Source organism: Mesoplodon densirostris, chromosome 6, assembly GCF_025265405.1.
Source record: "Mesoplodon densirostris isolate mMesDen1 chromosome 6, mMesDen1 primary haplotype, whole genome shotgun sequence".
Taxonomy (NCBI): Eukaryota; Metazoa; Chordata; class Mammalia; order Artiodactyla; family Ziphiidae; genus Mesoplodon; species Mesoplodon densirostris.
The window spans coordinates 62648916-62663036 of NC_082666.1; the positions used below are offsets into that span (position 1 = coordinate 62648916).

General features: G+C 38.6%; 1 protein-coding gene across 1 annotated transcript in view; it reads left to right on the forward strand.

The window, feature by feature from the left end:
* Positions 1–14121, forward strand: part of FREM1 (FRAS1 related extracellular matrix 1) — a 154185-nt gene that overhangs the window by 39785 nt on the left and 100279 nt on the right. The window contains exons 9-11 of the mRNA XM_060101238.1: positions 953–1095; positions 12804–13000; positions 13905–13995. Coding sequence (XP_059957221.1) covers positions 953–1095; positions 12804–13000; positions 13905–13995 — 431 coding nt within the window. The remainder of the gene's footprint in view (positions 1–952; positions 1096–12803; positions 13001–13904; positions 13996–14121) is intronic.

Sequence of the window (14121 nt, forward strand, 5' to 3'; positions counted from 1 at the left end):
TCAGCAAGTGATTCTGACCCAGGCTTCTATCAAATTACTGCTTCTTCCCTGGGTCCTGGAGCATGAGAGATTCTTTATGTACCCTTTAAGAGTGAAGTCTCTATTTCCCCCAGCCCTCTGGGACTCCCAAAAGTCACCCCACTGGCCTTCAAAGCCATATGCCTGGAGGCTCATCTTCCCAAGTGTAGGACCCCTGGGCTGGGGCTTGGACCTCTTACTCCTTTGAGAGACTCTGCAGTTGTAATTATTTTCTTGTTTGTAGATTGCCCACCCTGGGGTATGGGACTTGACTATTTTGTGACTTTGCCCCTCCTACCTATCTTGTTGTTGTTCCTTCCTTATATCTTTAGTTGTAGAAGCTCTCCTCTGGTGGGTTCTGGCCTTTTTCACTGATGGTTGTTCTGCAGATAGTTGTGATTTTGGTGTGCCCATGAGAGGAGGTGAGCTCAGGGTCTTTCTCCTCTGCCATCTTGGCTGATGTTAAGACTATTTCTTGAAAATATTTTTCTAATGCTAATTTTTCTATATATTAAGGCAGATGTAGTAACTTTAATTTTTCTGCTTTATTATTTATAAGCTTTGATAAGAGCATTTAATAATGATTCCATGGACAAACTACTATACATGAAATAGATAAGCAATAAGGATTTACTGTGTAACACAGTGAACTATATTCAGTATCTTCTAATAATCTTTAGTGGAAAAGAATCTGGATATATATATAAATATATCTCTCTATATATCTATGTATGTATATATCTGAATTCCTTTGCTGTATACCTGAAACTAACACAATATTGTAAATCAACTATACTTCAATTTAAAAAAAGGATTCCTTGGGTACATACAACATACTAGACTGAGAAAACTTCTGGAGATAAATCCAATATCATTATACCCCAACACCTGGCAGACTGTTACAAAGGTATGTGATATTTTGTGGACCCAATAGGCTATCCTGTCCCTGGCTTCCTTCAGATGGATCTGTTCAATGGCATCATTTACTATCGTCATTTTGGTGGAGAAATCTTTGAAGATTCGTTTGAATTTGTGCTGTGGGATAGCCACGAACCTCCAAATCTCTCAGAGCCACAGGTAAGAGTCCATCTCTGAACTCTTTCCCAAAGTCTTGTCCACAGATATCAGTTCTGGAAGATGTAATTAGAAACTACAGGAAAACAGATTTCAAAGCTCGAAGTTTGAGAAGCAATGGAGTAAGCAAAATTAAGTCAGTTTCTCTGCAACATAATTGCTCTCTTACTTTTCCACAGTTATGTAAATTACCATGTATGCAGTGATTCCAAGGTTATTTAACCATCAGACCCTTCTATAAAGAGCACCTCACAAAATTTGCTTGCTTCATAACAATAACAAAACCCACTGACTTATTTTGTGTGTAGTGGTTAAAACATAGGCTCTGTAGTTAGACTGTCTTTGTTTTTGTCCTGTTCTTGACATTAACTGACCTGTGACTCGGTTTCTTTATCTGTAAAACAACATCCTTATAAAGTGATTGTGAGGGTAAGTGGCATAATACATGTAAGTATTGAGAACTTTCTGGCACATAGTAAGTACTCAATAAATATATTAGCTATTATTTATCATTGCTTTTGAAGAACTAAGAGTTTTACTACCACTCAAGGATATTATTTAAATATATAGAATACAAAAATAGGCTTAAGGAGCCATCATCCTATACAAATTACAGATGAGGAAGGGTCTGGGCAGCTATAAAGGAGTAGATGCCTTGCAAGAAGAGGATGATTGGTGGTAAGGATGGGAAAAAAAGCTTCTGAAAACAAGTGGTACCCACTACATATAGTGTCCCTATTGCTTATATAATATCATCTTATAGTGTCATGGTCACTGACATTAGCCAATGCATAGATGATTGAGCTATTCATCTGTCTGCCAAGATAAAGTTAACAAATGGAAGAAGGACGTTTAGACCCCAGAAACTGAAGGAAGTAGGTGCTCCTATTAAGAGGGAATGGAAAATGAATCAGAAAATTCTCAATTCTCCTGCTTATTGACTGAAAAGAAATCAATTCCTTTATAAATAACAGCCTCCTCTTTTCATCAATGCATATAATTGTGCCATTTCTAGATTACATTTTTGCTTGAGACCTTAGATGATTTGATAATCCAAAATGGAAACTATTAGTAGAATTTATTTCTAAATCTTTTGTTGTATCCATTCAAACTGAGCTATGTTTCTGACTAGAATACCGTATCGTTTTTAGCAAACTATAGGCCTTTTTAAAAACAGAAAATTCAGGACTCCTTTTTCCTTTTCTGCTATTGTATATTTTATAGGTCATATTTTTCATACCCACAAACACGGATGTCAGTTTCCTCTACAGTAAAGACCACAGTAATGAAAACTTTATTGAAATAAAATTATTTTTAAATCTTGGCAAATATGTCAGGCTGAATTCTACAGATCCAGTTATTCCTCATGATGGATGGTCTTCTAAAGAAGTCATAATCATATTTTTCTCTACTTTTATTCATCTTCTTAATTTATGTTGGGGAGAGGGAGGGAGGGAAGAAAGAAGGGAAGGGGGAGAGAGAGAAAGAAAGCAAGGATAGGGAGAGGGAGGGAGGGGAAAAGGAGAGAGGGAGAGTGAGAGAGAGAAACAGAGAAACAGAGAGAAAAAGAAAGACTTTTGCTCTGTTTTCATGTACTGCCTATTTTTTGACTCCTAAATATTCTCCAGCTCAGACTTGTGTACGAAAATCTCTACCTGACATCTCTACATTCATTTTATTTATTTATTTATTTTTCTATTTGGAAGATTTATTTATTTTTTAACATCTTTATTGAAGTATAATTGCTTTACAATGGTGTGTTAGTTTCTGCTCTATAACAAAGTGAATCAGCTATACGTATACATATATCCCCATATCCCCACACTCTTGCGTCTCCCTCCCACCCCTCTAGGTGGTCACAAAGAACCGAGCTAATCTCCCTGTGCTATGTGGCTGCTTCCCACTAGCTATCTATTTTACATTTGGTAGTGTATATATGTCCATGCCACTCTTTCACTTCATCCCAGCTTACCCTTCCCCCTCCCCATGTCCTCAAGTCCATTCTCTACATCTGCATCTTTATTCCTGTCCCGCCCCTAAGTTCTTCGAAACATTTTTTTTTTTACATTCCATATATATGTGTTAGCATACGGTATTTGTTTTTCTCGTTCTGACTTACTTCACTCTATATGACAGACTCTAGGTCCATCCACCTCACTACAAATAACTCAATTTCATTTCTTTTTATGGCTGAGTAATATTCCATTGTATATATGTGCCACATATTCTTTATCCATTCATCCATTGGTGGACACATAGGTTGCTTCCATGTCCTGGCTATTGTAAATAGAGCTGCAATGAACATTGTGGTACATGACTCTTTTTGAGTTATGGCTTTCTCAGGGTATATGCCCAGTAGTGGGATTGCTGGGTCATATGGTAGTTCTATTTTTAGATTTTGAGGAACCTCCATACTGTTCTCCATAGTGACTATATCAACTTACATTCCCACCAACAGTGCAAGAGGGTTCCCTTTCCTCCACACCCTCTCCAGCATTTATTGTTTGTAGATTTTTTGAGGATGGCCATTCTGACTGGTGTGAGGTGATACCTCATTGTAGTTTTGATTTGCATTTCTCTAATGATTAGTGATGTTGAGTATCCTTTCATATATTTGTTGGCAATCTGTAAATCTTCTTTGGAGAAATGTCTGTTTAAGTCTTCTGCCCATTTTTGGATTGGGTTGTTTGTTTTTTCTGATATTGAGCTGCATGAGCTGGTTCTATATTTTGGAGATTAATCCTTTGTCAGTTGTTTCATTTACAAATATTTTCTCCCATTCTGAGGATTGTCTTTTTGTCTGGTTATGGTTTCCTTTGCTGTGCAAAAGCTTTTAAGTTTCATTAGGTCCCATTTGTTTATTTTTGTTTTTATTTGTTTTTATTTCCATTTCTCTAGGAGGTGGGTCAAAAAGAATCTTGCTGTGATTTATGTCATAGAGTGTTCTGCCTGTGTTTTCCTCTAAGAGTTTTATAGTGTCTGGCCTTACATTTAGATCTTTAATCCATATTGAGTTTATTTTTGTGTATGGTGTTAGGAAGTGTTCTAATTTCATCTTTTACATGTAGCTGTCCAGTTTTCCCAGCACTACTTATTGAAGAGGCTGCCTTTTATTGACATATAGTTGCTTGTAATAATCTCTCATGATCCTTTGCATTTCTGCAGTATCAGTTGTTACTTCTCCTTTTTCATTTCTAATTCTATTGATTTGAGTCTTCTCCCTTTTTTTCTTGAAGACTCTGGCTAATGGTTTATCAATTTTGTTTATCTTCTCAAAGAACCAGCTTTTAGTTTTATTGATCTTTGCTATTGTTTCCTTCATTTCTTTTTCATTTATTTCTGATCTGATCTTTATGATTTCTTTCCTTCTGCTAACTTTGGGGGTTTTTTGTTCTTCTTTCTTTTATTGCTTTTGGTGTAAGGTTAGGTTGTTTATTTGAGATGTTTCTTGTTTCTTGAGGTAGTATTGTATTGCTATAAACTTCCCTGTTAGAACTGCTTTTGCACATCACATAGGTTTTGGGTCATCATGTTTTCATTGTCATTTGTTTCTAGGTATTTTTTGATTTCCTCTTTGATTTCTGCAGTGATCTCTTGGTTATCTAGTAGTGTATTGTTTAGCCTCCATGTGTTTGTATTTTTTACAGATTTTTTTCCTTTTGTTGATATCTAGTCTCATAGAGTTGTAGTCAGAAAAGATACTTGATACGATTTCAATTTTCTTAAATTTACCAAGACTTGATATGTGACCCAAGATAATATCTATCCTGGAGAATGTTCCATGAGCACTTGAGAAGAAAGTGTAGTCTGCTATTTCTGGATGGAATGTCCAATAAAAATCAACTAAGTCTCTCTTGTTTAATGTATCATTTAAAGTTTGTGTTTCTTTATTTATTTTCATTTTGGATGATCTGTCCATTGGTGAAGGTGGGGTGTTAAAGTCCCCTACTATGATTGTGTTACTGTCGATTTCCCCTTTTATGGCTGTTAGCATTTGCCTTATGTATTGATGTGCTCCTATGTTGGGTGCATAAATATTTACAATTGTTATATCTTCTTCCTAGATTGATCCCTTGATCATTATGTAGTATCCTTCTTTACTTCTTGTAATAGTCTTTGTTTTAAAGTCTATTTTGTCTGATACGAGAATTGCTACTCCAGCTTTCTTTTGATTTCCATTTGCATGGAATATCTTTTTCCATCCCCTCACTTTCAGTCTGTATGTGTCCCTAGGTCTGAAGTGGGTCTCTTGTAGACAGCATATATACAGGCCTTCTTTTTGTATCCATTTAGCCGTCTATGCCTTTTGGTTGGAGCATTTAATCCATTTACATTTAAGGTAGTTATCGATACATATGTTCCTATTACCATTTTCTTAATTGTTTTGGGTTTGTTATTGTAAAGTCTTTTCCTTCTCTTGTGTTTCCTGCCTAGAGAAGTTCCTTTAGCATTTGTTGTAAAGGTGGTTTGGTGGTGCTGAATTCTCTTTGCTTGTCTGTAAAGGTTTTAATTTCTTTGTCGAATCTGAATGAGGTCCTTGCTGGGTAGAGTAATCTTGGTTGTATTTTCTTCTCTTTCATCACTTTAAATATGTCCTGCCACTCCCTTCTGGCTTTCCGAGTTTCTGCTGAAAGATCAGCTGTTAACCTTATGGGGATTCCCTTGTATGTTATTTGTTGCTTTTCCCTTGCTGCTTTTATTATTTATTCTTTGTATTTAATTTTTGATAGTTTGATTAATATGTCTCTTGACATGTTTCTCCTTGGATTTATCCTGTATGGGACTCTCAGTGCTTCCTGAACTTGATTGACTATTTCCTTCCCATATTAGGGAAATTTTCAACTATAAACTCTTGAAATATTTTCTCAGACACTGTCTTTTTCTCCTCTTCTTCTGGGACCCCTATCATTCGAATGTTGGTCTGTTTAATGTTGTCGCAGAGGTCTCTGAGACTGTCCTCAGTTCTTTGCATTCTTTTTTCTTTATTCTGCTCTGTAGTAGTTATTTCCACTATTTTATCTTCCAGGTCACTTATCTGTTCTTCTGCCTCAGTTATTCTGCTATTGATTCCTTCTAGAGAATTTTTAAGTTCATTTATTTTGTTGTTCATCACTGTTTGTTTGCTCTTTACTTATTCTAGGTCGTTGTTAAATGTTTCTTGTGTTTTCTCCATTCTATTTCCAAGATGTTGGATCATCTTTACTATCTTTTCTCTGAATTCTTTTTCAGGTAGACTGCCTATTTCCTCTTCATTTGTTTGGTCTGGTGGCTTTTTACCTTGCTCCTTCATCTGCTGTGTATTTCTCTGTCTTTTCATTTTGCTTAACTTACTGTGTTTGGGGTCTCCTTTTTGCAGGCTGCAGGTTCATAGTTCCTGTTGTTTTTGGTGTCTGCTCCCAGTGGGTAAGGTTGGTTCAGTGGGTTGTGTAGGCTTCCTGGTGGATGGGACTGGTCCCTGTGTTCTGCTTGATGAGGCTGGATCTTGTCTTTCTGGTGGGCAGGACTGTGTCCATTGGTGTGTTTTGGGGTGTCTGTGACCTTATTGTGATTTTAGGCAGCCTCTCTGCTAATGGGTGTGGTTGTGTTCCTGTCTTGCTAGTTGTTCGGCATAGGGTATCCAGCACTGTAGCTTGCTGGTCATTGAGTGGAGCTGGGTCTTAGCATTGAGATGGAGATATCTGGGAGAGCTTTCACTGTTTGATATTATGTGGGACCTGGAGGTCTCTGGTGGACCAGTGTCCTGAACTTGGCTCTCCCACCTCAGATGCTAAGGGTGGCACCCGGCCAGAGTACCCAGATCCTGTCAGCCACATGGCCAGGTACGTGGGGAGTTTCTTGCCTTTTGGAAAGTCTGAGTTCTTCTCCCAGTGTTCAGTAGCTGTTCTGTAGGAGTTGTTCCACATGTAGATGTAGTTTTGATGTATTTGTCGGGAGGAAGGTGATCTGCACATCTTACTCCTCTGCCATCTTGAACGTGCCCTCTCTGGCTGGCGGGTGGCTGCAGCCAGCCATCTCCAGGTGGCAGTGAAGTCGGGCAGCTGGTCTCGCTGGCTCTGGCCGACCTCTGCCTTCAGTTTAAACTCAACATGTTCACAAGACATTTAGCATATTTCCCTGAAAATTTGCATGAAACCACTGTAACTAGAGTCTTTGAAGTCATCCCTACCCCCTTTCTCTTGAGTATCTGCATAACCAGTTGGACAGCTAATCTTAATAAATCTACTTGAGAAATTTCTCTCATCTGTCTCTACTTCCCCACCCCACCGTCATTGCTTTAGTCTCAGCCTTCATCTTTTTTGGACTAGATTATTCTCCAAATCTGTCACATGGTCTCTTAAGAATAGACGAGATTAGCCACATCCTTTTTTTTTTTTTTTTTTTTTTTCTTTTTTGCGGTATGCGGGCCTCTCACTGTTGTGGCCTCTCCCGTTGCGGAGCACAGGCTCCGGATGCGCAGGCCCAGCGGCCATGGCTCACGGGCCCAGCCGCTCCGCGGCATATGGGATCCTCCCAGACCGGGGCACGAACCCGTATCCCCTGCATCGGCAGGCGGACTCTTAACCACTGCGCCACCAGGGAGGCCCTAGCCACATCCTTTTAATTGAGGATAATTAAAACTCATTGATGCAGTAGCAGTATGTTTAGTAGAGTACATCTAGTGTCCATTTTTTCCCAGCTCTCCCTCTTCTGATGTGTGGAGGCTTTAGCTTATTCAGACTGTGGACTGGCTCTCAGCTATAGAATCACCTGCTCCAGGAATCATCCTCTGATGCTCCTATTCCATACCTGTTTCCCCAGGCTTGATCATCTGGTCCTTTTATATAATCTGATATCAAATTACTATAATGTGAGTCCATTATTTATTTTATTGGATCAACTGTGAGCTCATTTATGACAGGGATCCTGATTTATTCATCTCTCTGTCTTCAGATCTTGGTATCTGACTCAGAGTAGAACCTCCAGAAATGTGTGTTGGTTCCAAAATAAACTCTGGTTCTTTCAACTTTTATTGAAATGAGGGGGAAATAAGAAGACCCAGACATGTGGTAGGGACTGGGGAAGGAGTAAGATGCAGAAGTAATAAGTGTAAATCTTTAGTTTTCAGAGTTTCCAGGAATTAGTCGTGTGCATAACAACAAAACAAATATTTTGTATGTGTGAGTGCTGTTAAGAATTACTGTGTTGTAAAACCCTGATATCATCACTGAAGCTCCAATTTTTAAGGGACTCAAATGATCAGGTGGTCTGTTTGATGACTGCATCTTCAATTTGGATGAGTATCTGGTCATGTCTTACAAATATAAATGTATTTAAAATATTCAACAAAATCTGTAACTTTCAGCTGTTCAACTACAAGTACAGATGAAATGGTTACTTGATGGGAGATTTTGTGATCAGAAGGTTCCCCAGTCACTGAAGATTAAACTCAGGCCCAGGATTGTTTTGGCCATGCTGTTAGAACACTTCCTTTCATAGGGGCAGAAATCAAAGATCTCAGGTGAGAATCTATTTAAAATAGGAAGGAAGTTACACAGGTGGAGATGCTTCTTACTTCTTCTCATCTTTCCCATTTAGATACTCCTACTGAGAGATCTACCTACACATCAACAAGATGTTAGCAAGAACCCCCCTCTCTTTCTACCTTGGTTGCCATGACTGTCATCAAATAAAACCTCACCTACTCAATTTGCTTTTGAAAAATATTTTCTTAGGTTATTACAGAATTGTTTGTATCACTACCCAAGTGCTTATCAACAGAAGACTGGTTTAAAAAACTATATCTATATGATGAAATACTATCAAACAAACCAACCAAAAAAACCAGTAAATCCATGGAGAATATTCTGTATCTTAACTGTGGTGGTACCTTGACAGGTATATAAGATTGTCAAAACTCATCAAATTATATACTTAAACTGAATGCAGTTCATTGTATGTAAAGTAGTTCTGACCAGAAAAAGGAAAAAAAAAAGAAACATATTTTCTTCTTTATTCCTCTCAGTAGTGGGCTTTATAGAATTTATACCTTAGATTTTAACCCGGGAGAGAGTAACGTTAGCAGTAAAATGGAGAGCGAAACAGAAGGATAGAAGAGAAATGGAGAAAGAGGACTAAGAAACAGGAAGAAAGGAGCAGATGCCACAAAGGCCTGGGGGCAAAGTGGGAAGAAGGAGTGCATCATGACCAGAGGAGAGAACAGGCACCCAGAGTGGGCATTTATCAGAAGTCAGACCGGAAAGGGGAGTGGGCAAAACTATCATTGGAAATAACTCCTGGGGGTGAGAAATAGCACTGGATAATCTCAAAGGAAGATGCAAAAGAAGGGATCAGGCAGAAAGCAAAGCTCAGTGCAGAGAAGGGATCAAGAACCCAGGTCTATAAGGAAGGCAGATAGTAGCCAGTGGAGTATCATATTGTGAGCTGGATTCTGAGGGTCAAGTTTAGTGGTTGTCATTTTATATACTGATTTATTACTTTATGTTCCAATTCCCTGCAGATCTGTCTGTGGGTGCTTGTGGCCGTAAGTAGACTGGATGCATGTAGGGGAAGGCAAGAGTCCAGTGACTAGTATGGGCACTAGTTTTCCACTTTGTGGGAATGGGTATTTAATTAGGTCTTTTTTACAACCAAATATCAGTTAAAATGAGAACACTTTATTTCTCTATGGAGTTTATTAAAATAGGATCTTTCTCACCCGCAGAACACAGACACAGTAATTATTTGGGCATGCATAAATATGTAAAGACACATCAACTTAAGCGATCATAAAGCATGTTGAAAAATGTGCCCACCATGAATTACTACTGGGGTATAGAAAAGCATGCTTGTACATTCTTTTTGCACAAAGAACACACTGGAGAATAAATTAGCATAGAAAATGGTCTCATTGAAGGCACAATAACTATTGTTTCCTTATTAACTCTAGTTTTTCAATTAAGTGGAGCCTCACTGATCCACACCATGGCTGGGATGTCCCATAGAGAATTTCTGAACTTTAGAGATTAGCAAAAAACCGTAACTGGAAAAAAAATCATGACACAGGTTCCAGGAACTGGAGAAATGACTGTCATTGTGTTCCTTTATTTTGATTACTGAGTTTAGTTTCTAATTATTGAAATGCTTCATAATGGAATAGTAAATATGCTGTATGCTTTTGTAAAAGTAATGAAGGATGGAGACGGAATTAATTTATTGAACACTTACTATACCAGGTACTCACTGTGCTATCAGCTATCTCATTTGATCTGACAGCACTTCACTATAATAGTCATCCTTATTATTCCCAGTGTAAAGAGAGAAAAAATGAGCCCCAAAAGGGTTAAATGATTTGCCCCAGGCAGCAAGGTTTGTAGGTGGCTGAGCTGATGTTCCAGTCTTTTTCGTATCATAGCAAAAGCTTAACCATGTTTTAGTTTTTGCTTTGTATGTTAACTTAAAAAAGAAATTCTCTTCATTTTCAAATTGGTTATTGTGAACACCATTATCTTAGACAAAATTGGCATTGCTGATCTGTACTTCAGTGACAATATTAAAATAAATCAAAACCAGAGTCAGAATACTTTCATGCATCAGGCTGTGCAACGACTCATGATGCCAAGCAAATGTACCATTTCGAGAGAGAGTAATTGCTTTCTCCCAACCAATCATGGATTTTTTTTTTTTTTTTTTTGCGGTATGCGGGCCTCTCACTGCTGTGGCCTCTCCCGTTGCGGAGCACAGGCTCCGGACGCGCAGGCTCAGCGGCCATGGCTCACGGGCCCAGCCGCTCCGCGGCATATGGGATCCTCCCAGACCGGGGCACGAACCCGTATCCCCTGCATCGGCAGGCGGACTCTCAACCACTTGCGCCACCAGGGAGGCCCCAATCATGGATTATTGTAAAAAAAAAAAATGTGATGATAAAAAGCTGTTTGGCAAAGTCTCCTTGCCCTCTTGCAAGATCCAAATCTATGAATGTTTGAGAAAATTCTTAACATCACAAACAGGGCGTGTTGACTCATTCAGTGAGGAAACACTTATAAGGTGCCTCCTACCTACAAAATACCATGCCAGATGTGGTGGAGTTATAGAAATGAACAAAATATTTATTGAGCACATAATATATGCCAGACATTTTATCTTCATAGTGATGTTTGATCCTCATAAAATTCTGTGAAGTTGTTGATATTATGCTTAATTTACAGATAGGAAAATTGACACTCAAAAAAGTTGAGTGACCTGTTCAAGATCAGTAACAGCTACTTAGTGGTTTACCCAGGACTTTAACTGTCTGTTCACTGCCAAATTCCATGTGGTTTGCGGTATACTATGATCCTCCTCGTGGAACTTTCAGTCTAGGAGAGATTTACATGTAAACTACTAACTAATAATACAAGACAATGAAATAATGGTGTTTATCAAGGGATAACCAAAATTCAGGAAAAATTAATTCCAACTGAGAAATTGGAGAACGTTTCAAGAAGAACCTTCAAGGGTAAGAAAGACTCAGGTTGCTGGAGAGAGCAGGAGAAAAGCATTCCAGACTGAAGGAACAACAGGATTCAGAGCATAGAAGCATGTTTGAGGACTAGGACTGGGTCCACTGAGTGCAATCAGGATTCTGGATTAGTGTTGAAAGGTCGTAAAAGATAAAGTTGAAATAAAGAGTGTGTTTAAATTGTGAGGGGTCTTGAATACCATGCTAAGGAGATTGAATAATTCTATTCCTCCTGGGGGGTTAAAATTTTTTTTTAACTTTCTTTTTTAAAAAATTTTATTGAAGTATGGTTGATTTACAATGTGTTAGTTTCAGGGGTACAACACAGTGATTCAGTTATTCATATATATATATATATATATATATATTCTTTTTCAGATTCTTTTCCCTTAGAGGTTTTTGCAAAATATTGAGTGTAGCTCCCTGTGTGATACAGTAGGTCCTTGTTGGTTATCTATTTTATATATAGTAGTGTGTATATGTTAATCCCAGCCTCCTAATTTATCCCTCCCCTGCCTTTCCCCTTTGGTAACCATAAATTTGTTTTCTATGTCTGTGGATCTGTTTCTGTTTTGTTGATAACTTCATTTGTATCTTTTTTTAGATTTTTGAGGAAGTGAATAACCTGATTTGACTTGTATTTTTTAAAAGATAACACCAGAGGTATGAAAAGTCAAAATGAGTTATTGGAGTTAGGGCTGATGGAAAGCCGTTGTGATGATGTAAGGAAATTATGAAAACTGGAGCAAAGTCAGGGACAGTGGGAATGACAGCTGTGGGACTAGGGTGTGGTCACTATTTAGAAAATTTTGTAAGTACAAACTCTGGGACTTGGTGATGTGTTATATGTGGGTAGAGAAAGAGGAACCAAAAGTAATGTCGAGGTTTCCAGGATCTATGACTGAGTGGAAAGAGGAAGAGAAAGCCCAGGTTGCTGGTAAAGGGAGGTGTAGAAATAAAACCAGGAACATATTTTGTGTATTATATGCCTATTCTATAGCACTCATGACTGCATTAACTATAATTGTGATAATCATATTCTTAAGATAGGATGAAAAATGGGTGGAGAATATTCCATTTTTCACGTTCCTAATAACTCCCCAATTTTTTCACTGGAAGTGTATTACAAAATGGCAGTTTTTGAAAATCATAACTTGACTGGATGATAGTGGGGTGGCTTTCTTTGGTGTCTTTTTGGTATTTCAAGTTAATGGTAAAGATAATTTCTTTCCAGGTGGTGACAATCCATATCACTCCAGTAGATGACCAGCTTCCAAAAGAGGTTCCTGGAGTTTCTCGACATTTGGTTGTTAAAGAAACGGAGGTGGCCTATATCACTAAGAAACATCTACATTTTGTAGATACGGAATCATATGACAGGGAGCTGCTCTACACAGTAACCACTCCTCCATTTTTCTCCTCTAGCCTCAGGTATCTCTACGAAGAGTCATCACCTGGGCTATTAGTTGAGGGTTGCGTTCTAGGATTGAGTTGAAAGTGTCAATGTATACTGCTGTGGTTCACTTGCTTTGTTGGTCACACATGAACTTATATTCAATTCAGCATTTATTCTAATCTCAAACTTGTCTCATACCTCCCTTCAAAAGCTGTATTAATTGGTAAGTGGCCTGCAGCTTGTAGTGTCTTCAGCTTAGGTAGGCTTAAAACAGTCTTTAGGGCCTCCCTGGTGGCGCAGTGGTTGAGAGTCCGCCTGCCGATGCAGGGGATATGGGTTCGTGCCCCGATCTGGGAGGATCCCATATGCCGCGGAGCGGCTGGGCCCGTGAGCCATGGCCGCTGGGCCTGCGCATCCGGAGCCTGTGCTCCGCAACGGGAGAGGCCACAACAGTGAGAGGCCCGCATACCGCAAAAAGAAAAAAAAAAAAAAAAAAAAAAACAGTCTTTAATCCCTTTTTCTAAAGAGAACACTTTTTTCTCTTTAGTAAAATGTACTGAGTCTTCATCACTTTATTTTTAGATATTGCAGCCCACAAAAGTGGTCATATTCTCTGATTCCAATCCAGATAGTGAGGAAACATTTTTAAGATGAGTATCTAACTACATCTTATTGTAGTTAGATTCCCTTTCATGATGTCAGAGCAGAAATTCTGTACATACTTTCTGCAGTCATGATGAGAATGGCATTCATGATACTAGACTTAAGGCTAGAACCTCCCCCCGCCTTGATATAAAGAGAGAATATAAAGATGGGACATTTGATTTTTTCCTACAGTGAGTACTTTTAGCTTCAGGAAATTTGGTTGTGGGCTACTCTTTGATTTAATTTTTCTTACTTGGAAAGTTAGCTGATGTGTTCTCTTGTATTTTTGTGTAGACACTTGGATGCTGGGAAATTATTCATGGTAGACAGCATACCAAGGCTAACCAAAAACCCTGCAGCTCCAGGGTTGAAGTCATTCACTCAGGTATGATGCTATGCTCAAATGTTGACAAACATGATGGAAGTGTCCTCTGAGAAGGTACGGTGCTCCTAACATTGCACTTGAGAGTATTGGCCTTTGACATCTGTCACAAGCAACAAATACTTGATG